This window comes from Erithacus rubecula (assembly GCF_903797595.1).
Source record: "Erithacus rubecula genome assembly, chromosome: 9".
Classification (NCBI taxonomy): Eukaryota; Metazoa; Chordata; class Aves; order Passeriformes; family Muscicapidae; genus Erithacus; species Erithacus rubecula.
This window is the reverse complement of record NC_136660.1, coordinates 24,128,939-24,154,168: the sequence shown is the minus strand read 5'-3', so window position 1 is coordinate 24,154,168 and position 25,230 is coordinate 24,128,939. Positions and strand designations below refer to the sequence as shown.

At 40.9% G+C, this 25,230-nt stretch overlaps 1 protein-coding gene across 1 annotated transcript in view; it reads right to left on the bottom strand.

The window, feature by feature from the left end:
- SORCS3 (sortilin related VPS10 domain containing receptor 3) overlaps nt 1-25,230 on the bottom strand; it is a 263,888-nt gene that overhangs the window by 92,723 nt on the left and 145,935 nt on the right. The window contains exon 5 of the mRNA XM_079312314.1: nt 2,727-2,800. Within this exon, the coding sequence (XP_079168440.1) occupies nt 2,727-2,800 (74 nt within the window). The remainder of the gene's footprint in view (nt 1-2,726; nt 2,801-25,230) is intronic.

Genomic DNA, 25,230 nt, shown 5'->3' with positions numbered 1-25,230 from the left:
GAAAGGCAAGCTTGCCACAGGCAGGCTGAGAGCTGCAGCTGACACACCTGAGGGAAGGGATGCCTTCGAGAGGGAGAGTGACAGACTGGAGAGCTGGGTCTGTGTGACTCTCATGGCTCCAGGAGAACTTACAGCACCCTTCAGCAGCTCAAGAGAGGGAGTTTTTACAAGAACATGTAGTGATAGGACAGGAGTAGTGGCTTTCAGTCTAAAGATGGTAGATTTGGAATAGGTAATGGGAAGAAGTTCTTTATTGTGAGGCTGATGAGACAATTGAACAGGTTGCCCAGAGAAGCTGCAGATGTCCCATTCTTGGAAGTGCTCAAGGCCAGGCTGGATGGAGCTTTGAGCAACCTGGTCTAGTGGAAGGTGCCCTTGGCCCTGACAGGGAAGTTGGAATTAGATGATTTTTAGGGTCCTTTCCAACCTATACTATTCTATGATTCTATGAGTTTCACGGAGCAGTGGCTTACATCCCTCTGAAACTTGCAGCTATGCCCACTTTTCTATCTTCTCTAGCACAATAGAAAGAAATCTACAAATTTCTGAGGCTTAAATGTTCTTTTTTGCATTTTTTTTCTGTACAGATCTTACAAGCCTGAGTTTGCAATCCATCACAGTTTGCAGCTTTGAAAGGAAAGGAAGGAAAAGGGAAATAAATCACCTAAGGAGAGCTATTATGTTCCACAATTTCAATACCTCTGATCCCTGCACTGTGGATTGTTTCAAATCCCTCCCAATCTGGGAAAAACCAAATTCACTCTCTTGGGAAGCTTATTTTCCATGGGACTCTGCTGCTTCCAAGTGGAATACAGATTTCTATGTCTTATGAGTTTTAACTATAGAAGACTTGTACATTTTCTAAGAGGAAAAGGTACCTTAAACAGAGATGTTATGCAATGCACTGCTAAGAAACAGAGTTCAAACCATGCAGCCAAAAGACAGTGCAAAATGAGGCAGACTGAGGAAAGCAATACACATTTGGGTGTCAAATGGACAAACAGGCAACTTCCATTACTCATTATTATATAAAAACAGAAAATAAGGCACAACATCACAACCTGTCCTTTAAAAAGAGGTTCTGCTTTGTCCCCAAGTCAGCTTAGCCCTTGCATTTTATCCTCCAAGGAAGCCTCTCCCCTAAGCTCACTTGAGTTATTTGAAGGATAGGGTATAATTATTCCAAGGACCAGATATTCTGCCCTACAGAAGGATACACCTGGAGAGGATCTACACCCACCTTTGTCATGTGCACCCAGGAGGAACAGTGAGATCAAAGGATTTTTGATAGTTAGGTCAATCATCCATCTACCACCAGAACCAGGAGAAAAAAACCAGCTTCTTTCCTACATTATGGAATTGTGGAACAGTGACATGGACAAAGTTCTAGACTTTTAATATATTTTGCAGGTCTGTGTAACTTAGGAGCCTTAAAACTTCCTTTCCTTGGTGTTCAAAACCTTCTCACCCTGCCCAAATTCCTCAGGCACACTAAGGGAAATCTCTAGACCTGGTGCCAAAAAGCCATGTTTTAAATATTGGAGTCTAAAGAAGTTTAGAGAGATTTGCAGAAAGATATAGGCAATTTAAAATGAGGAGTCTAGCTCCACTGCAAGGTGTGGAAACACAGAAAATACAATCTACAGATATTTTGTGCCTGGATTTCAGGATTTTTAATGAGGTGAAAAAATTTCTATGACAGTTTGACTCTAAGATATATAGGTATAGATACAGATTATATAGATATATAGATTAGATATACATATATAGATATATATAATGCTTTGTAATTGGGAGTCAGTTTTTAAGTTTTCCCAGTCCTTTTTATTTTAACTATCCAAAATGTAACCCTCTGGTTCCTTAATACTACAATCTTTTTTGGTCTTAAGGAACAGACACTTCTTTTTGCTATGCACAAGTTCTGTAAATCAGCACCTCTACACATTCACACACACCCCATCAATTGGCAATAAGAATCTGATTCAAGCCCCAAATCCTAAATGCAACTACAGAAGAACTACACTTTTTCTCTCTAAAAACCAATTCTTGAGCCTTCACATGGTGCAGAAAAGTTTGGAAGAGAGGTATCTGAGATGGCTGAGCCTGGAGATAAGAACTAAATTTGTTTCATCATCTGATTTTAAGACACTCTACCAGTTTGAGAGGCTGACACTTGGGAAATGAGAAGGAACTGAGTCACAAAGCAGATTTTTAGCAAACTGCAGATCTTGGGCTTTCACTAGTCACTATAATGAAACTGGCTCCTCAGAAAGTGATTTAAAGCAGAGTGAATCATCCCTTCTCACCAAGATTGCATAAGGAGACTGGTCAGAGTGGCTGGCTCTGCACAAAAACTGTGTTCTAGGCTAAAGTAACTCTGAAGAGCTGAAAAAGAGCAAACCTAATGATCATAGATTTGTCACTGAAGCACTGGGCAGCTCCTCTGTGTTACTCTAAGCAGGTGTATAACAAAGAAGGAGTTTTGCAATTATCAAAAGACTTGTAGTTCTCTGTGAAAGACACCACATTTTATCAGACAAGAGGTACAAGCTCAGAGACTATTGCACTGCATGATACATGCTATGGACTGAATTTACAGCATTGATGATGAACAAAACCAAGGGTATACTTCATGTTCAGGTAAAGCAAGCAATCCCTTCAAGTCAGATGCCCTTCTCCCCTCCATGACCCACCCAAAGCAAGCCCAGCCAGGGGCCCCAACTCACCAGTAAAACCTGTTTGGAGTGACCCGCTCGTGCATGAGCTGCCACTTTCTTCCAAAGTCCATGGAGCTGTACAGCTGGAAGAGGCAGAGAAAGAAAGAATAAACTTTGAGGAAAAAGAAGAAAGCTTGTTGCTCGATGAAGTATTAAAATCAACTCAGATTAAAGAACATGAATGGATCGTTCACAATAATTATATTCAATTATCAATCACCCTCACTGCCAGGGAAGGCTAACAAGGCAATGTCCTTCCTTTATTATTAAACCAGACTGGGCTCCTGAGAATCAAGGGCAGGTTTTCTCTTCCCAAACCTTTTCAAACAACTTGGTGCCTCTGAATTTCAGCTGTCAACACACTCACTTTGGCTGCCATATAGCAAAGCTGGCTGTTCCCCTGGCTTTTTTTGCTTAATAAGAAGCAGGTGACATGTGAGTTCCTAGTATCAAATAGAATGAGACACAAATCAGATCAGTCAGCATGACTCTGGTGCAGTAGTGACTCTATACTCAAGGTCATGCCATGATTTGTTTTTATGGAGTGAATCAGATCTCTTCTCTATTGAAAAGTAAATTGCTCCTAATCTCTATTTTCTAAAATTCAAAACGAGGTCTAAACTTTTAGGTAAGTTAGAAATCAATTTGCTCATTAGATAAATCCCAAAGATGATGTGACTCTTCTTGGAAACCAAATTTTCAATATGATCTTTTTGAGTCTTTCTGGTTAAGAAACAATACAGTTGTAATGTAAACAAATTTCCATGCAATTCCACACTGAGTTTCAGATATGTTTGCTTCATATACATTCTGCTCAATACCACAAACACCATTCTCTATGCAATTATTTTCTAACCCACAATGCATCTTCTCACAATCAGAACATATGCAAGCTCCTTTCCTCCAACTGTGAGTAAATTTGGTCCTTCAGAGAAAAAACATGCTTTGAGAAATAACTACTATGCTTTTTCACTAGATCACAGAAAACTAAATATCAGGCAGCATTTTGATCAAGATTTCAAATATATTTCATGTGATATAAATTCTGGCTTAACAAAACAAGGATTTTGTTAAGGATTAGGACTTCAAATAAATTTCATCTGATATAAATTCTGGCTTAACAAAACAAGGATTGATTGCCAGCTAAGGAGGTAGATAACAGAACTGAAAAACTTCAATGTTTGTAATAGCCAAATTTAAGTCCTTAATGGGAAACTATATCATTTGAGCACAGGAGATTCTGCATTGCATTTGATTTGAGTAACTGGATTTGCCAATTAGAGGCAGGTCCATGTTCAGATTGGAAGGGTTCACAACCCAGTGATGTGTCCTGTGGCACTGCTGTGATGGATGGCTAAGTGTGACTGGGAAGATAAACCACATGTGCTCACACTGAATATTAACATTTCTTGAACAGGTAGTATTTTTGACCACAGAGATGCAGCAGCCACATCAGAGCTGGACCACAGATGAATTTAGAATGATTGGAAAGGGCTGTTTGAGCAATATCCAAAGCCTGAGGCAGTTAATTAATTCTTGCCATGTTTGTACCCAACTACACAACAGAATCACTGCATAGCCAGCAAAATAAAGTCATAAACTGAAATTCAGACTCCATCAAGTATCTAATGCAACTGATGTGTGCAAAGACAAAAGAATCAGCCTTTATGGCATTTATGCCAACAGGAATGCCAGTTTGGCCAGTAACAGCTCCAGTTTGTGTGCCAGTAAAACACATACAGAGGAAGGATATGGAAGCAGGCATCCTTCAACCTCCATGACAAAAAGAGCTCCTATCATATAAACTTCAGCCAACATCACTGAGATTGTTGTAAGAAATATTAGGAAAGATTTTCTGACCCATGTTCTTTAGGAGATCAGATATTATCAGAATATTCTACTTTGGCCATATTTCTTTAGCACTGTCTCTAGATAGGATAACATGCTGCTCTGAAAGTCAAGAGCCAGACTTCCTCTGCTTTTCTGGTGATTGTCTAAAAAAATATGATAAAGCCCTCTCCCCCAAAAGGAATTCTGTGTAGATACAAAATAAAGCAACAAAGTATCCTTTGTCTTTTTAAATTAAAGGATCCAGGAAAAGAAAATCCTTGTCCACATTCAAGATGAGGCTTATGAAGTCAGCATCAATATTAAGGTAATTCTCAGACACACAGGTTTGTAGAAACAATAACTAGCACAACCTGAAAATTCTACAGTGCTACAACTCTGCCCTGACTTTAGCACAGTTCCTGCCAGGAATATTCCTTGAGTCACTTGATTTGGTTTACACATACAAGCACCTCAGCACAGACTGAGTTGCATCAGCTGCATCAAAAAAATTGGTTATCCTTTGTATGTCCTGACTGCTGGTGCAAGTTAGCCAGGCTTCAGGCAACTTAGTCCCAGTTAAGTCAAGCAAGTTAAGCAAATCCAAGTGGGTCTAGCATCCTGATTGTACTCTGCAGTGGATTAACCATTCTCACCTCAATAGGAAGGGATTAGCCACATACAGCCATTTCCTTCGATTCTCTTTTATCTTTTGCCCCTGGCGTTTCCTTTTCTTCTGCACCAGCATAACAGCAGCAACTGCAGAAGGCTCAGTGACATGAAGCACAATCTCTTTCAGCCACTCATATCTCCCAGAGTCTCTTTCAGCATCCTGCTCTGTATCAAGTTAAAAACCAGAGACCAGCTATTGGTCTGGGTTTTTCTCCTTCCTTTTCTCTGTTAAAGCTTCAACTGACTGATGTCTGAAGGATTAAACTGAACTTGCAGCCTTTATGTGATTTCAGATAAAGAGATAAAGAGGATATTATTCATTTCAATAATTTTTATTTATTATTCACTTACTTACTCTGGGCATCCACTTCAAATTTCAACCAGATGACTAAATCTTAAAGTTGTATGACAGAACAAATCCCTAAAAGGCCTCTCTGGCCCAGTTCAGCTTTATAGTACTATTTACAGATGCAAATGCAAAGGTTAATGCTGAATAAATAAATAAAACACACAATAAAATTATTTCTAGTATGCATTAGAATTGGATATATACATGCACTTTTTGTTTATCTCCCTTCACAGAAGAAGACAAGTTTTAGATAAAACAACAAATTTAGTGGCAAGTACTGCAGATTTCAATAGAAATTAATTTGTCCTAAGGCTGAATACTAAGCAAAGGAAAAAAAAAGGTTCAGGCATGATGCCAATATTTTCCCATTTTAAAGCTCTGCTCTGGCTCTTTAGTGACAGGTAATCTTTGACATTTCCACCTCCTGGAGCACTCCAACACATCGATTCAAGAGGGGTGGGCTGCAGTGTACCATGGGGGTGGTATTGGGAGGGTATGGCCCTTCTGCAACCTCCTGCTGTTATTTGACTCACTCTGATGAGTGAAAAGTCAAGACCATTATGGGTCTTTATGTTTGTTTGGGCTGGCCTTGTCTCTTGGTGAAGCTAAAGAGTGGCATGCAGCAGATCCAACCCTGCCTCTCCTCAGGAGCCTAGTCAGACCTATCACTTAAAACAGGACAGGCCGTGTGCCACCAAAAAGGTAAATGGCAAATATTTATCCAAACAGCACCACGATACTCCCCACTCAAGGGCTGTAGCACCAAACACATCACACCCACCAACACAGCCTGCAGCTCACCAAGAACACAATCTGTGTGAGGAATCTCTGCAGTGTTGGCAGCCCCAGTGATACACAACTTTATTTCACTATAGGCCAGACCTTAACTCCTGCTTGTTTTGCTCAGCACAAATCTGAATCATAAGGATTTTACATACCACAGGCAGAATGCTTCGTCTTCAAACACTAAGAACAGTAGCAACATTTTATTTCATACCAGCATTTATTTCCAAGTAAATTGGCAAGCCCCTTAAAGAAGGAGCTTTACCCCTGGTGTCAGATTCTGTGCCACAAACACAATCAGTGTGCCAGAAACACATTCAGAACTGTGAAGAAAGAAGCTATAGACACACACATGCATGTACAGTGCAGCATGAAAAACGCTGTAGCAACTCTCCAGTACAAACTGTCAGGGTGACACATCATGTTGACTGGCTTGGAAGATCTTGTTCAGGGTTGTGGGTAATTTGGTTTGGGTGCTTTGTTTATTTTACCAATGAGAGCTAGCAAAAAAAAAAAATTATATATACATATATATATATATATATAAATATATCTGATTTTCCTGGAGAAATAAAGCTTCTGAGAACTGGAATAGCAAGAGCAACTGGTCTGCTTCAATTCCACTTATAGAGAGAGGGGAGAAGAATAAGCAGTGAAGGAAACACAGGAAGATACTCAATCCCCTGATGTTAGCTATCCACGTCCAAGCTAGTCACCAAAGCTCATTTTCAGACAGGCAAGATTCTTCTAAACCTGCTCATTCTCCAAGCCTTAGAATCTTCCACATCCTGACAGATACTAAGAAAGCTCACAGAGATTAATGCAGAAGGAGATGACCCCATCAGAGACACATGATCTGGTTGAGATGGATTTCATGATCTGTTCCCAGGCTGACCTGCTTGGTCTTCATGGGGGAAGCACACAGAAGAAGAAAGACTGAAGGCAAGCTCAAGAAAGACCAAGCATGCAATAGCCTAGGGTACACTCCATCCCTGCAAGAAGCATATATAGATATCACAGGCTGAAAAGCAACAGACTAAAAATTCACAGAGCTTTGATATTTGTAGACTTCATGTATAGACACACACATAATAAGAAGGGCACCAGGAACATGCAAAAAAGCCTATAAGCAAATAAAATAAAGTATTATTTGTTGCTATGAAATCAGGCTATTGGCCTGAGAAAACATCTGGTGAGGCTCTCCAGTTTCCTGTCTGCCAACCATCCAAGATACAGTGAGGAAGATCAGCTGAAATGCATTTAGAGGAACAATTCATTTATTACACAAAAATTTATACTTCCTGCAGGTAATACATACAGCTGATGATGGAAACATGAATTCAAAATAAATGCATTAGGGAGAGAGCTGGTCTAGTGGTAAAAACTTGGCATCAGCTGACACAGTAAGAGGAGGGTCAGATTAGCCTGGCCTGCTTGGCCTCAGAAGAGCAGGATCCCAAGCAGTAGCTCAGACTGCTTACATGAAAAGATGGCTCTGATCCCAGAAAAGCACAAAGCAAACTAACACCTTCTCAGCCAGAGCTGAGGAAAAGTCTACAAGATGTGTGGATGGCTCCTGCCAAAAACTCAAACCGGGGCAGAAGAAAAATAAAATTAGGTCAACATTTCTGTAGGAAATTGGACTGCACACAAAGGAAAAGAAAGTCTCTTTTAGGATTTTAAATTTTCTCTACAGAAGGAAAAAAAAAAAAAATCATTAGCACTAGAATAAAGTTAAAGGTTCAGAAAAAGTTGCAAATTCTCAGAAAACTCCATGGTGTATTTTTCCTCTACACTTTTGTGTTACAGATGAAATTGCAAAAGAAGAATGGTGTCATCATTAATATTTCAGAAAGGTCATTCCTAGAAGGAAAATGAACTGGAGGAAAAAATCGCCACACTTTTCAGTCTCTAGAGTACAGAACAGATAAGCCATGTCTGACAATGGCCAGTTGAACACAGGATAGATTCAGTACAGCCATGAAGACAGCTATTGGTACCCCAGAAACACACCCCATTTCTTTATCAGCTCTTCCACCTTTGCTTTTTAAGGACAGATGGACCTCTCCCTTTCACAGCATCAGTGTCATGTTTAAACTGTGGGGTCTATGGAAGCCCCTTTCTCAGTTTCTCCTGGGAGGCAGGATGTGTTACTAGCAGCATTGTAGGTACAGGACTCAGGTCTAAAATATTTCAGTTGTATGGCTGAAACCAGGTCAGGAGCCACCTATGGATGTGGCTTTATTAACAACAGCAGAAAAGAAGGGCAGCATTCAAAGAAAGGTTCAGGTGCTCCTCTCTTTCTTCTATTCCACTATTCCCCTCAGTGACACACCTCTGGAGTGTCAAGAGCTACCATTAGGGACACAAAAGCTAATGTCACCTTCAAGCTGACAGCCAGCTCCAGAACTGTCTGTGCTTGCTCCTTCCCACCCCTCCAAGGGAAACACCTATCCTTGCAAGGCAGGGCTCCAGTGGTACTGAGATCTGCAACTTGGAAGGGCTTCTGGACCTTTAAATAATGGAAAAAGGAATTTGTCCTTTTCTTCTCTTGTCACAAGCTGCCTGGAAACCACAATTCAGGTAAGGCACCCTTGACAGCTCCACACTAAAGAAGCTAAAAATAAATCCTACTTCTTGAGCCAAAAGATTTGTACAACAGCTGGTGGGGCTGAACTTAGTAGAAAGAAGTCTACCAGCACCAAATTTATGGTCTTAGTTTACACAGAGTAGTAAAAACTAGTAATTGTAATGAAAACAAATGGATCAGTTTGTCTCTTTACTTTGATTTCCTTTCCAGGTGATGAAAAGCTGCATCAAGAGACCTCATTGGAGCCCAAGGTTCTTCTCTAGCATTGCACAGACAGATTGTTTTAGGCATGGAAAGAGAATATGCCCAGACTAATGCATGTCTGAGACTCACCAGAGCTGCTCAGCTCCCTACAGATGTTGTATAATAGATGGGACACTAGAAACAGGCTATTTTGAAAACTGGTCAAGACAGAAACGAAATACTAAATAGATTTCTGTCATCTGTCCCATACAGACAGGGAAAAAAAAAAAAAAAAAAAAAAAAAGTAAAGATTTCAGGAGCTGGGAAGTTTGTGGGGTTTTTTGCATTTTAAGGCAAATATTTCACATGCTTGTCAGTAAAATTAGGTCTTCAGGCAAAAGAAACTCAGTCTCCATCCCACCACAGTAAGACATTGGTCAGGGATCTCCTGCACAAAGACCAAATGTTTTGGAAATGTCTGACTTCAGGATGTAGTTATATAGCTCAACCACAATATGGTTTCTAATGAAGCCAGACAGGCTAAGACAATGCACTGATGTCACATTTTATGGTTTCATAGCCCAAAAAAAAATGCTTTCACTCAATGGGTCCACTTTAAACCTGATACTGAAAGTAAGACTTGCTCTCTCTGCTTGCCACTACATCTTCACAAAAAAAGCCAAAAGTGGATTAAACTAGCAAAAAAAGTCCATTTAAAAACCTTCACAATTCAATTTTTTTTAAGCCTTATTGGCACCAAGCACATTCAGCCAAAAGCTTGGTATTTCTGCTAAGAGCAGAAATAAAGCATCTTTTGCTTTTCTACTCCATGACTGGTTTCTAGTGGAACAAGAAGCCCAGATACAGCTTCAACAGGAGCCATGTCACAAATGAGTATCACAAAGAGCTTAAGGTATTTTTTAGCCCTGGGTGGAAAACAGGCTTTTTTTTTTTTTTTTTTTTTTTTTTTTTGTGTGTGTGTGTGTGTTTTTTTCCCCACCTCCAGAAATGCTAGAGTGGTGCAAGACCAAGATGAAAAATACTACTTCCATATTTTTTTCCTTAAAATCTGGAGGAAAAAATATGTTCAATTTGGTCAGTCAAATCACATTTCAAGCATTTCTAAAGAATTTAGATTTAGCAACTTGCAATAGGTACTATAAATAGAAATGCCATTTTGAGGGAAGGATTGCTTATTTATTCCTTTCTCCATGATATTTTAACCATTTCAACATCAGCTATAGAGCTTGAGGGAGGACTAAAATAGGGAACAGAAACAAGGGAACAAAAGTGGGACCATGGAGAGATCAGAATGGGATGGAGATGGCAGAGCTGCCTCCTGCTACCAGAGGCTACAAGGAGCACCAGGAGTGATCTTTACCAGCATTTCTTCCACTGGCATCCAGCAGGCTCAGCCAGAGGCAGAGAGAGGTTTCTGGTTGCTCCTGTTGTCCACAGAGGCTGTTTCACTCCTTTTTCCCTCAGATCAGCTCTTTAACACTCACAAAAGACTGAATCACTTCTAATGGCTGCTGATTTTTCTGTCTCAAAGCCAGGTTGATCCCTTAGTCCAGTTTCTTCAGCTTAAAAAACATTAGGCAGTGTTGGGTCTGAGATCTGTGCTAATTGGATCCTCCAACCATGTGGATGAAGCCAATGCTGCTGTGCAGGTCAGCCTGCACTGAGCAGCTCTGTGCCCTCCCAGCCCAACAGGAAAATCTTTTTTTACTCCTGGGGGCTTCACATTGCAGCCCTTTAGAAGTCCCTCCTCACACTCCATCAATGGTTATACTCCAGAAGTTTAACAATAAGGGGAAATAAATGTGAACCACATGTCTAATGGGAAAATTTTTCATTCAAATGTGCTTTATTGTGTGATATATGCCTTTAATTACAGTGCAAGCATCTGGGTACATTCGTTGCTATTACAGACCAATCTTTCATGTTTATTGAGCATAAGACTACAAGGGACAAAGCAGGAGAGGCTGAGGCATTAGCTAAAGTGGGACATAAAGCTACAATCACATGCTTGGCTGTTCCTCTCCTCCTTCCTCTACAAACCCTGTGGCACTATCTGCAGGCTAACCTCTATATTATACAGACCAGGATTTAATGGCAGATTAGTGGAAGAAATAGATTTCACACCAACAAACCATATTCTAAATTAATATAAGACCTTTCTGATTTATTTCTTTATGTGGAAACAACATTTCTGAAAGTGTGTACATGGGCATTAATGAATAGGTTTTGAAACTGCATTTAGAACAGCATTTTTTCTGGGACATGGTCATTGTTCATGTAAAAAACTTCACACAGCTTGAAAGAAATATTAGTCTGGTCTCAAGTAGTATGTATCATTTAGGCAAAATTAAAGCAATGTATTCTGCCCCAGTTTAAATTGCATGTTATTTAACACACACCTGCCACCCAATGCAGTTTGCCATTCATCAGCATTTTCACAAACAAGGGTGATTACTCAAAACAGTTCCCCAGTTCTTGTCACCCACCCCCCTCAGACACTGAGCAGACACACACCTGAACTCATCTCACACAGGTGGAAATGCTGCTCTCACTTGGATCAGCCCTGGCAGGGTGCAGTTTGCCCATTCCACCATCTCACCACCTGAAGAGCAGCAAACTCACAGGTCCTTGGGAGCTGCACCCCTTCTCAGTGCTGTATTTCTTCACAAAGAAATCAAAAGTCAGAGCTGTCTCACAGTGTCCATACTCTTCTGCTCCGTCTCCCATGAGGGCACTGTGCCCCCTCAGCCTGAGGGTTCTGTCAGAGATTTATGGTGCAGAGCAGGCATTTATAGCCTGCCACCACACACGTCCTACCTCCATCTCTTTTGGTCATGGATATGCCCCAGTGCCATCCTGAAAATCTTCTGGGAAACTACAGAAGATGAACAGATACTTCTTAGAGCATGTACACATTCTGTACTGGGAGAAATCCCTCTCTGCACAGCTCTGGTCCCCACACACAGCCTATGTTCTGTACTGCCTGGGAAAAGGGCAAATACTGGACCAAACCAGCCCACAGAAAAGCCCATCTTAGCTCATGGGAGTCTCATGTCCCCCAGAAGAGAACACAGTTGTCACAGGACAACTCTTACTGTGAAATAAATTCTATGAGAAAAAAGATTATAAAAACAAGGTAGAAAACTGCAATTTGTGATAGCATTGAAGATGCAGCTTCAGCAAATATTATCTCTTGCTCAAACACCTCAGCTCTTGTAAAATTTATTCTTACAGGTCATCTCTATTACCATATACTTTTCATATCCTGTCCTATAATGAATCGAGAGGCTTCTGAAAGTTTGAACATTTAATTTAATAAAGAAATTTAAATTCCTTTCAGCCTCACTCTCTTACTCCACAGCCAACTCTGGTCTCTATGAGAGGCTCTGCTATCTTGAAAATATTCTCCAGTACTGCTCTTACTGTAACACTTAAAATGTGGAGTAATTCAGTTCACCCTAGTTTAGCCACATTTCTTTTTGATCAGATTCCCTGGCAATGCACTCATTGGCAATAGGCAACAACTGAAGGGAAAAGCAGAGCCTGACTTAACAGGCATCCATCTCCACACATACACAGCCAAGCAGGAAGAGAAGAGTGAGAGGTCGCCTGGAAAATGAGAGATTCCTCCCTGTGCCTCACAGAGATTCAGTTCATCCCAATCCAAACATGCACAGGACACTGTTTTACTGGAGGAGCCAAATGAACAGCATCATTGTAAATACCAGCCACCATCAGGAACAATTTAGCTTGACAGCTGGAGCAGAAACTGTCACTGCTCTGAAGCATCACTGCCAGAAAAATCACCAAATGAGAAACTCACATGTTCCAGGGATCCCTCCAGGCTGCTGGGCAGACACCATTTACACTGTCATCTTTGATTCATCCATCATCCAGCTCCTGCAATCAGACTGTGCACCTTTGGAATACATGAATCTGCAATTGCAGATCATGCAAGAAAAAGGAAGCTCTTATCTAACCTCTCTCAGCAGCTCTCTAGGTGTGTAAATATTCTATGGTGTCTATATTTAAGTTATTTATCCCATTTAATTGAAACTCTAGGTACCTTCAACCCACCTTATGAAGCAGGATGAAGAAAAAAGCCTCAGAACTACACAAAACTCAATTTAAGGCAACAACTATAGCCAACAACAACTCACCAAACTTGGTTTAATGTAACTCTAATTTCTGATATTAACCTAGGTTCCCAGTGATGGTACAGCAGAACTCATAGAGGAAAACTGCAAAGGAAAAATAAAGCAGCTTTTTCCATGCTGTCAGTAGAGAAAAAGTACAACTCATCTAGCTAGGAAATATCAGACTCAATTTTGCAGCAGAACTTTCAGACTTGTGACATTTTTGCCTCTGGGTATGTGTGCATAACTCTTGTGGACTTGCAGTGAGATCTGAGAAAATCGACTGGCCTGAAGCAAGTGCTAAGTTAGAGGACAAAACCAGAGTCCTATTTTGGCAGCAAAACTTTTGATGGCATTATTGTTCTCTTACTATATGGCAGGAAAGTCCCCTTGGGTCCAGTCTATTCTGCTAACATGTTATTTGTACGTGCTGTTATCTCTTGAACACTGCAAGTATAAAATGCTACAAAATCTATATTCAGACAGTTTATGATCACTGAACCTCTGGTAGAAATGAGTTGCCCAAGGTAGGAGGCTGTGGGAAGGATCCCATTTTCATCCTTTTGCACTACAGAATCACAAGGATTTTCTATAAAGCTTTAAGCTTTGTTGTTTCTTTGATCAATTGTCCTCCTCTCAAAAATACCACCCTTCATTTTGGTGCCTCAGCTCCTCCTTTTATCATACCCACAATACTTTCAATGAACCAAAATTCTACTGCATCATGCCCTAACTTTCATTTTACAGCCACCATAGTCCTATAAAAATCAACTGAACACAAAACTAAAGAATTTTATTACTCTGGAAGAACTTCTTGTAACTGTCACAAAACTGCTGTGGGGTTTCTACTGAAAAAGTTCAAATCTGCACACAGGTGTGTGCACACCCTACACACACAGACAACCAATATGGACACCCATCTGAAATATGCAACAAAAAACAACTGAAGATGTGCAGCATTTGCAACCAAGAATAAAGTCTTAGAAGCATAAATGCCCTGCAGAAGAACAGTGCTGGAATCAGAACATGATGAAAATTTTGGCAGTTTTGCTCCTTTTTTTTTTTTTTTTTAATGGTAAAATTTCTAATTCTACTAACAGTGAGGAAGCATTAAAAAAACAATGTTTTTAACACTTCCTCAGTCCCAGAAACATCAAGAGACATATAAGAGAGGACAAATGAAATTATGCAAACACCTCCCTGATTTCTTCTCTGCCAAATTCATTACTTTTAAAGGACCAATTCATTATTTCTAAAACTTGTGAATGAAGCTCCTGAGGTGCTAGATCAAAAATCAGGAACCAGCCTCCTTTTTCATCATTGACACAATCAGCATGGAAAGCTGAAACACTCACTCATCTGTGCCTACTGAGGGGATAGAGGAGTTACAACCTTTATTAAAATCAATTACATAAAGTTGCAGTCAGAGGGGTAAAAAAGGAGGAAAAAACCCCAGAAAATTAAAAAAAAAAAAAAAAAAAAAAAAAAAAAAAAAAGCTATGTGAATTTTCATATATCAAGGTTGAACAACAGAAATAAGTAGTTGCCTTAACACAAGTAAGAGCTTGCACACAGGCTCATTGCCCAGGGACTCTGCATTGCACACCAGGCAGATTTTGGGGGAGGGGGAACCCTGTACACTGGGAGGCATAAACTACATTTATCTTGTTTTATGTGAGAAAAGAATACCGTACATGTTTTCAGGTCAGATCCTCCAGTGATGTTAATCAGCATTTCCCTGCTAAAATCAATGGACTCACACTGAACATCAGCTGCTACATGTGTGACTGCACACATCTTTTGTAAAGCACCTCAGGTATGCTATCAGATCAGAACATGGTCCATTTCCCCACTGAAAGCAAGCACTGGAGACAGGGATGGTTTGTTGGACTCAAAATGCTCAAAAAGAAGAGGCAAGGGCAATCCAAGAAAAAAAGATACAAGCTTCTAGTATTACATAAACCTGTTTCACACAATAGACACAAAGCAATTTGAAATTAAATGTCTGAGCTTTTTAGTAGCCTGCTGTGTTACAAGATAAAAGAAGGACCCTCTCTGCCTTGCAGCCCATTTAGTACTAAAGTGCCTGCTGATGAGAAATTCTCACACAGGGTCCCCACCCCAACCACACTGGAACTTCTGCCAGGAAATATCAGCTCCTGCCTGCTGCCTTCTGGAGTTTTTCTTTGTCTCTCAGATATGCATCTCTCAACTATATAAGAAAACTTTGATTTCAGGAAGCTGAAACATCCCTGCCCTAGTGGCAGGACAGAGCAAGGGCCAGTCTGCTATTTCCAGCCCTGTCTTTCCTACTCCTGGCTGCAAGCTGCCAGTCCAGCACACAGAAATGCCCCCTCAGGAAGCATCCTCACAGACTGCCCTGTTTTGGGAGCTGGTGATGTAACAAACACATGTGCAGGGGCTTGTCTGGAGGGATGAGGGGCAAAGGACTGTACCTTCACCCTCAGCACTGTCCATCCAGCTGGCTGCTTCAAGGAAAGCCAGGAGGTTGGGAATGCCTTGTTTGCTTGCACATCATGCTTGCCCTCTCCTCCAGGGTGAGGGTCATTAGAATCTCTAGGCACAAAGACAGGAACCAGGAAACTGAATGCTTTTTGCTGTTTTATCATATTGCAGTGGTATCCCATGTAATCCGTTTTGCACGCATCCAAGGCAGCAGGGCTGGTTTCAGGTCCCCTAATCTCAGGTAATACAGCAAACAGTTACATCTCACCAAAGGAAATTACTTCCTTGACACTCAGCAGAGGCCTCGTCAATACAAATGAGTCCCAGGTACAATTTAGCTCATCCTGAAAGAGTCACCTACACTTGCCTCCAGAAATCAATCAACACCACTCAGTGGATCACCACCAACCACACTGTGAAGCCTCGACAGTATGCAACATTTTAGATCTCCACAGTCAGGCAAAATAAATCATGCCCCTGGTGTTCCTATTCTTCAGCCTCCTTCACTCCTTCATTTTTATTCCCATCTGCTATATTTATAACCACTCTTCACCCCACTTAGGCTCCAGATAAAATCAATATACAGCCATGATTTAGCATGGCCCAGAATAAGCCACAGGATCCTTGCTCTGTTACACAATAAACCACGCTGCTCCAGCAGAAGAGCACATTTAAGCATCAAATGTGTCTCGCTCCATTTATCTCTATATTTCCCTTTTCAAAGTAAAACCTGCTCATGAAGTGTCTATAACATAAATAACAAGAAATACAAAAGTCTGTTCTGGCTAAATCAAGTTTCACAAGCCGTTACTTTCTGTTGGCCAACACAAATCATCACAAGCCCAAAGTTCAGTATTTTGCCAGGACAAAATTCATTGGGCATTTCTGAAGTAGAGCCAAGGTTGCATAATTTAATTTCCCATCTCCTATAAAAACTGCCAGGCCTACCATAATCAGAATGATAAATGTAGAGTCATACGTCTTCTTTCTGACAGTAATGCCCATCAATACCTCAAATGCAAACAATTGTGACATCTGACTTCATAAAAATTACCTGGTGCACCAACACCACTTAATTAAATTTTAAAACTGCTTTTGTTACGTTTAATGAATGATATATTATACTGCAATGAAACATGCAGCAATACAAATACTTCACAATGCCAACAATTAAGTCTCACTTCACTTTCGGCAATTGACAACACAAGTGCTCCTCACTTCATTCAGCTTGTGCATTCCAAATGAACCGGTTAGCAAAAAGGGTGCTTCTTTGCTAATGAGTTTTGTAATCAAGGCATCTATTTTAATTTCAAATTGGCTAGATTGGGGGAAATTGCTGAACTAAATGACTGGTTCTAATTAGGATTATAAAAATATTCATCATGCTGCAGAATTAGTGCAAGGTCTTGATTTACTGACATTTGCATATAGCTTTAGTTTAAGGGTGGAAAAAACCTCCTGATAAATTGTCTTCCTTTTAATGAATTGAACAAACACTATATCTGTTTTAGCCGTCCTTTCATTTAAAGGCACTGATACATATTCATGATTTGTAAATGAAGTTAAGTGATTTCAATTCTCCAGTTCATTATCATATTGAAGAAGAGACTTCAGTAAACTGCCTTTAAATATTCCCCAATATCAAGAGTTTGGTGTGGGGTTTGGTTTGTGTTTTTCTGACTTTTCCAACATTTCAATTTATCTGTTTGATGGAGCCCCTGCCTGCCTGGGAGTGCTGCTGGCAGGTGGCTTGTCCAGCAACACAGACACATGATATGTTTGTAGAACCTGATGTTCTCAGAAGAGTATTCAAAAGGCAAGGAGATGAAAGGCTTATTTGTGGCTAAGTCATGGGAACAGGACTCTATCCACATTCAGTTTCTGGCTTTGTTATAGTCCTCAGTGGTAGGCAGTGAAACACTTTAATGACCTGTGCCTGAACACACCAAAGATACTCAGGGGACACCACTTTGTCTGTCAGCCTAATGTTTAACTGCAAGCACTTTCAGGCAGGGATTGCTTCTTAGTATGAATATGCATTACAATGGACCAGTCAGTATGGTTGAGATTTCTATGAACAGTTACTATAACATGGCTTGTATTAAACATTAAACTCTATATGTTCCTTTACAAGGGGCAACATACATTATTCCTCAGCAGGGCAGGCCTGTAGGACTAATTGTTATTATGGCAGCTTCCTCAATCTCTTTCCCTTTGGGGTGAAGAAAAGAATGCAGTAGGTGTGTCTCCAGCTTCACTCTGTGGGGTGCTCAAATGTCAAGTGACTTGTGCAAGATAAATTTGAAAGCTGTGCATTGTATCCATAGGATTGGAATCACAGTCATTGTGCTCTTCAGGTATCAATGAACCATGATGAGAAACTAACCCTGGTGTGTTCACTCACATCATACAATTAAATGGTGATTCTACCATGAGGTTCCATGCAGGAGCAGAAGGAACTTATTTTCCTCATTAAAAGTAATCTTGCATCTTGCTAAGAAAGCTGAGTTTTACCAAGGAGGTGCAGTCTTGAGCTGTTGTTGATAAAAGGAGTAGTTACTCACACTTCTGACAATTTCTGACAACTACAATTACATTTAAATTCCAGGAGCAGGTGCTGCTGAGGAGCAAGTAACAGGTCTGGGTGCCTGCTGATTTATATCAAAATGAGATGTGAGGCAGGCACCAAGCTGCCTCTCCCCATCAGCCCCATACCTCAGTTCCTAAAGAAAGAAAACCTTCAGCTCTGGGCCAGAGTCACGTCTCATTTCAGCCACACAGCAACTCTCCCAGCTTCATTTCAGCCTGTCTGCAGCAGCAGCTGCTGTCCTGGAATTACTTTTCCAGCATTAGGGGTTCCAATTCACAGTACAATAGCTTCACCCAAATACAACCCTAAAGCCCCCATGTGCCTAAGTTTCCTTAAAGGGCACAAAAATCTGACACCAAGGAGCATTTACTGGAGGCTTTCAAGGCAGGGCTGGACTGGGTGCCAGGTAATCACATCCAGGCTCCCTTTCCCATGAAAAGTTGATCTTTTGAGATCCCTTTCAAATTAGATTGTTCCATATGTCTGTGAAAACAGCTGATCACAAAGAGAATCCCAAAGATTAATGACTGCTTGAAATAAGGTGCCCATATTCCTAGAAGCAACTCCCACTGGATTTCTCCGACAGCACCCTGCCCAACAGCACACTGCCAAAAAAAAGCCCCAACCAAACAACCCCAACCCTTAGCTGCCTTACTGCTCTATGGCATACTGTGAGATTGGGCCTAAATTCCAGGAGACCATTTTACCTAGAACAGAGACACTGCCTTCATGGCTCTGGTTCTGTCTAGCACAAATAAATAATAACAATTTTTAAAAAGCCCATACAAACTTTCCCATATAGTCCCTATGTTATCTGTGAATTTTTATAAATTCAGCAGTGTCCAGTAAAGATAGTCAAGGCTGTGACATGGACTGTATCCAATTTTCAGATGATAACTTGCCACATCTCCCACACCAAAGGAATCTCCCCAGTCAGACCTGATACTGTCTGCCAGGTGCAACTTGGTGATACAGCAGAATGTTATCTTGCACCTCTAATTTATCACCTCATTCGAAGAGATAATGAGACACCCACTTTCTTTTGTTCACTTTCTGCTGAAGATTAAGCTCTATGGAGGGAGAAGCCACTGATTGCCAAACTTCCTGTTTATCCAATGTTCTCAAATCTGTAATGGTGTAGCTGGGGAATTTAAATTGGTGTATTATTGAATCATTCTGTCTCTTAACTATTCCCAGCAGGTTCCAAATCACAGTTTGGTCTGTAAGGAAGAGGTGGAATTGTATCTCCTTGCATACTGGGTTGTTTTCTTTTTCTCTTAACAATGGTGATTTGAAATATTTTAAATCTCTCTCTCCCTATTCACTAATATTTTCTCCTTTAAACAAATTATCTTTTTAAAAACATCTTTTAAACAAATATTCATGCAAGAGGGTTGTGCATGTTGCTCTGAAAGTTTTAATGTCATTCTGAGAGAAACTTCATGGAGTTGGAAACTTTCTTCCATTTCTACCTCCAGACTCATCCATTCCCCACAGAGATATTGGAGTGTGGGAAGTTTTGCCTACTGAGAATTAGTTGGTTCCGTGGATAAATGAGACAAATAATCAGACACTCAACATATTAGCATCAGAAATGTAAGATCAGCTCAAGATATTCCTCCCCAGTCACTGTGAATGGCAACAATGAAATCTCTGCTTTGAGCTTGTGATGGGAGAAGCTTTAAGCTTTCACAGCATTCCACAGAGCAGCTCCCCACACTTTCCAACAGACAATATTGCACTTTTGTCATATATTACCCTTCTCACATTCACATTTTGGTCCAAGGATTGCCTAAAATGGGTTCCTATGTATTTTATGCAAATACCCACAAAGCCTGGAGGCTGCAGGCCCATATTCTCATAGTGCTGGGTGATATATCCAAGTGTCAACACGGACACTCCCTGGGAGAGCCAGCCTGACCTGCAGCAAATTGTCTGTAACATTTACACACTGTCCACCTTCTGCCAAAGGCCACTTAAGGGGGTCATTAACAGAACCAACCCCTGCACACATCAGATTGCACTATTTTATCAATAAAGCAGACACATACACACAAAGCTACTGGGAAGTTATCCAAGATTTTCAACTCACAAGATGCATTTAATCTCCCAGGACCTGATAGTTCACAATCAGGGGGAATGAGTAAACCCACCCATGTTGGCTTAAAGCCCTGCAAAAATTCCTGCAGCTTGTGCTTTGCACACTGTGAGAAGACATCAGGGTCTGTGCACTTGCTACATGTTCATGCCCACACACACAGAGATTTCTTGGCTCAGCCCTGCTGCATTTATGTGATGATACAGGAGAGTTAGAAAAGCAGAGGAGGGTCCTAATTGGCCATAAAAATTAAGAGCAGGAATGATATGCTGCATTGACTCATACCGAGGAAGCACCTCAATAACTCCTTGGATACTACAAAGAGAAAACAAATGTGAATTGTCCTTAAATCAACAAACCAGCAGCCACACAGCCATATATCTTTCAGAAATCCTGCTGAACTCATTCTCAGTCATCCTCTGGGGATTGCCCTAAGCAGGAAAAGCAGGACAATACCTATGTGGCAGTGGTAATAAAAGAATTGGTGACTGAACTGCTTTTATTTTCACTTATTTCAGTTCATGAATGTGGTAACACCACAGTCTTTGGCTTTCTCAGTGTGAAGCCATATTTCAAGGAACAGTTCTGTGGAGAAGAGATGGGCTCCTCCTCTTAAAGAAGGTTAGAGAGTATGGAACAGTTTTTTTCTAAAATACCAATTTGGAAAGGACAATAATTCTGTTAAGAGGATATTCAAAACGTGATGGGTTTTTTTTCAGTGGTCGGTCATTTCTTTAATAACTAGATAAATACCTTAACATTTAAACTGTGCAGAAATTAGCCAAAAACAAGGAGGGATGTTTAGGATGAAACAGTAATTAAAAAAAAAAAAAAAAAAAACAACTTGAATCACACCATGGAACTATAAGTCATGAGACCTGAGAGAAAAACTATTTAATGGGAAGATCCAAAATAATGACTATTTGTATTTCATTCCAAAAATTTAATATTGTTCTCTATTCTTATAAGCAAAACAATTCTAAAATCTTTTGATCTGGTGGTTACCAAATCCATTATTTGTAGGGATATGAACTGTCCCTATTTCATTTAATTTTACTGTATGGAACAATACACTAAGCAAAATGGATTTTCAGAGTCATCATTCTTATTAATTTCCAAGTTGACCACAGCTTGCTTAAAACACCACATTAATATTATGTTTAATTGAAAGAAAACTAATAAGAAAAAATATTAATCTTAAATATATATATTTTAATCTAAGATAGGAAATTATTTTTTCTAACTTGTTTACACATTCACAGTTACAAGAGGATGGATTAGATCTTCCCTTAACAGTTTCTGCTGCTGGGAGTCAGATTGTAGGTACTTGATTTGTTTTCAGGGTTATTTGCATTTTTAAATATGCCTCTAATGGAGTAATTAAAATAGAATTTAAGGGTCAAACACACTCCTAAAACTTAGAGAGATGAAAGAATATGGTGTCCCACTGTAGCAGTGGCTGCACTGCAGAGCATTCAGCAAGTCACCTTCCTTGTCACAGGATCTGTGGATGAATATTACCCACAGGTTACAGGCTAATGATAAACTTTCTATTATATTTCCCTCTCATGCATCAAATCAGAAGTGTTTCAGAGCAGTTTTATCCCTCCAAAAGGACATATGAACTGAGAAAGCAAGCACTGTTTGATACATCTGCACCTGTTTTGTGCCAGGCAACTTCATGCTGATTTGCAGGAAAGAGGGCATAAAAACAAAGGGCAGAGGAGTATGAGCAGAACTAGGCTGCAGTTGGACAAATAGCCCCTTCCAGCATGGCATCCCTTTGGATAGCCTCCTCACAACTGCAGAGCCTCTCTAGACCCTTCTTTTCTGGTGAGCAGCAGAGTGATGAAATGGTCATTGCCATTGGCATGATCCCACAGCCACACCTAGGAGAGAATGGCACAATCAACTGGGAAGGTGTGAGATCCAAATCTGGCTTCTAGAGAGAAAGGGAGAACAATCACAACACTCTTACCAAGATGCAAAAGACATGATGAATATTCTTAAGTATACAAGACTTAAAACCTCAAAGACACTTTATTCTTGTACTGGCCTGACCTAAGAGGAGAACAGGGCTGACCTCTGGTTCCCGCTCAACTGTGGCAGTGTCTGTTTCCAGACATCCAAGAGTGCTTTACAGTGGCCTCTCAGAAGACTCCACTGGGGATTTCACATGGTCCTGTGTCACATCTAACAGCACTGCCCATTGTCTCAGTATCAGCTGTGACTACACTGAGGCTGTGTGATCCTGAGTCAGAGTGACAGTTCTTTCACAGCTCCTACTAATCCAAGACATGGCTCAGCACAAATCTGTACCTCTGGTATGTTAACCCAACATTTCAGCTGGGAAAAGCACTGCTCCATGGCTCCATTCTAGGACCCACATTGAACCAGCACTACAGGCCATCCTTCTGACCAGTGAAGGAAAGCATCATGAGTGAGCTGCAAAGGCAGACATAAAGAAAAAGCCTGAACTTGGAATTGCTCCATTTCATTTGGTCAACAAGCTACAGGACCAACTCATCTTTGTTCTTACACTTTGAACAACTTTATTTGGTTTCTGGGATAAAATGCAAACAGCTTCAGAGTGTTTCTAGCTCAGTTCATTTTTCTTGTCTTTCTCCTGGGCAGAAGACAGCAGTTGAGATATGCACACAGATGCATTAGTTTGAAGGAGCAGAAGCAAAAATGTTCCTGGCCTGCTATTGTTGTACTGGGGAGCATTAGTACCACCTCACAGTCAACCACCTATGCCTCCCTTGTTTTCTTTTTTATTTCTGATTTCTCCTTCCACTGATTAACATCAAAAAATATTACATAGCTCTGCTAGTGAAAGCACAGTGCTCCAACCCAGGAGCAGATGCTCACACTCACTGCAGATGGATTCTTTGCAAATGCACACTCAGAATGTCTTATCTGGCTTCTCACATACATGACCACCTCATCAGATGCCTGATTCTTCCAAGCCTGTCTGTATAAACACCAGGATCATGCAAAATCATTACCTCCAGTTTAAAAGTGGCATCAAGCCATTTCGTGACATCAAATAAATAGAATAGTCTTTCCAGCCTACTTCAAAATCCCTGTCACACTGATCTTCTGAGTGCAGAAAACTATTTGACATTTGAATAACTCCTTCATACAGTAAGGACTTGATACCATGAAAGGAGTGTATTTACAATACCTTTGTTCTTGCAAATGTCACTCAAGAATCATCAGCAGCACAGCAGCAAAACACCTGGTGCCTGCCACAGCATTCTTTTAGCAAGTGGGAAGCAGAGCAATAGGAAATTATTTGGTTATGTTCTCAGTAACTAGTTTGGCAAAAATTTGCACTAGCCTTTCAAAGGAAATTCTCAGAGAGGCACAGAATTTTAGCTGTATGGTTCCTATTGCTGAGATGTGAGACTGACTAGTTAAGAAATCTTCCAGAATAACTGCAGAAATTGAAAATCCCACCCAGAACACACCCCCACACCTGCCAGGTTAATGAACTGGTTTGTGAGAAAAGGTTTTCATAGCAGGGAGGGGGCTACAGGGGTGGCTTCCATGAAAAGCTGCAGAAGCTGCCAAGAAAGAAAACACCAGCCAGCTCTGAGATGGACCCACTGCTGGCCCAGGTCAAACCATCAGTGACAGTGGGATAACACATTCATGAAGTGAGGGAAGAAACAAATTGACAACTTCAGCCAGAGAGGAGTGAGAATATGTGAGAGAAACACCGAGATCAGTGGAAAAGGAGGGGAGGAGAAGTTCCAGGTGCTGGAGCAGAGATTCCCCTGCAGCTCTCAGTGAGGGCCATGGTGAGGCAGGCTGACCCCTTGACCCCTGGAAGGACAGTGAAGGTGACACAGGGGACCCATGTTGGAAGAGTCTGTTCCTGAAGTGTTCATCCTATGAAAAAATCACACTGGGGCAATTCATGAAGAACTGCAGCCTGTGGAAAGGACTCACATTGGAAAAGCCTGTGGAGAGCTGTCTCCTATGGGAGAGGCACCATGCTGGAGCAGGGAAAGGGCATAAGGAGTCCTCCCCTGAGAAGGAAGAAGAGGCAGAGACAACATGTGATGAACTGACCTCAGCCCCCATGTCCTGTCCAACTCTGCTGATGTGATGCAGAAAAAAAAATGAAATTGTGAGTGAAGTTGAGCCTGGGAAGAAGGGAGGGTGGTAGAAAGGACTCTTATTGCTAGAGTAAGGTAGGATAAAGTACAATAGAGAATTGATAGGTAATAAATTCAATTAATTTCCCCTGCAGAGTGTGATTTTCCCATGATGGTAATTGCTGAGTGATCTCTCACTGCCTTTACTTTGACCCACAGGCTTTTCATTATATTTTCTGTCTTTGTCCAGCTGAGGAGGGGAGTGACTGAGTGGCCTTGATGGACACCTGGCATTTAGCCAGGGTCAACCCACCAGAGGAAGAGAAACTTAGTGGATATTCAGCATGTTTTTTGCTTTCCAGAGTCTAAGGATGACAGAAACATAAGAGAGGAAAGATAAAAGCTTGGCAAGTTTTAAACTTTTTACTTAATCATCCTGTGAATGTCTCAGCTTTGGGCTGTAGTGGGGGCTGCTGCTGCAGAACTGAAACACATCTCAGCCACAGCACTTCACTACCCACTGCACATGCACCTTTTAAGACAGGTGAGTGCCACCTAAAAGCAAACTGGCTAAGGACAAAGTACCAGACTGGAGATGTCTCACTCACAGACAACACTGCAAAGAGGCTAAAGAGTGGCACAGAGGAGTTTGTCCCCTGTTGCTGCTCCCTGACTTCCAGTTTGCAAGCAGG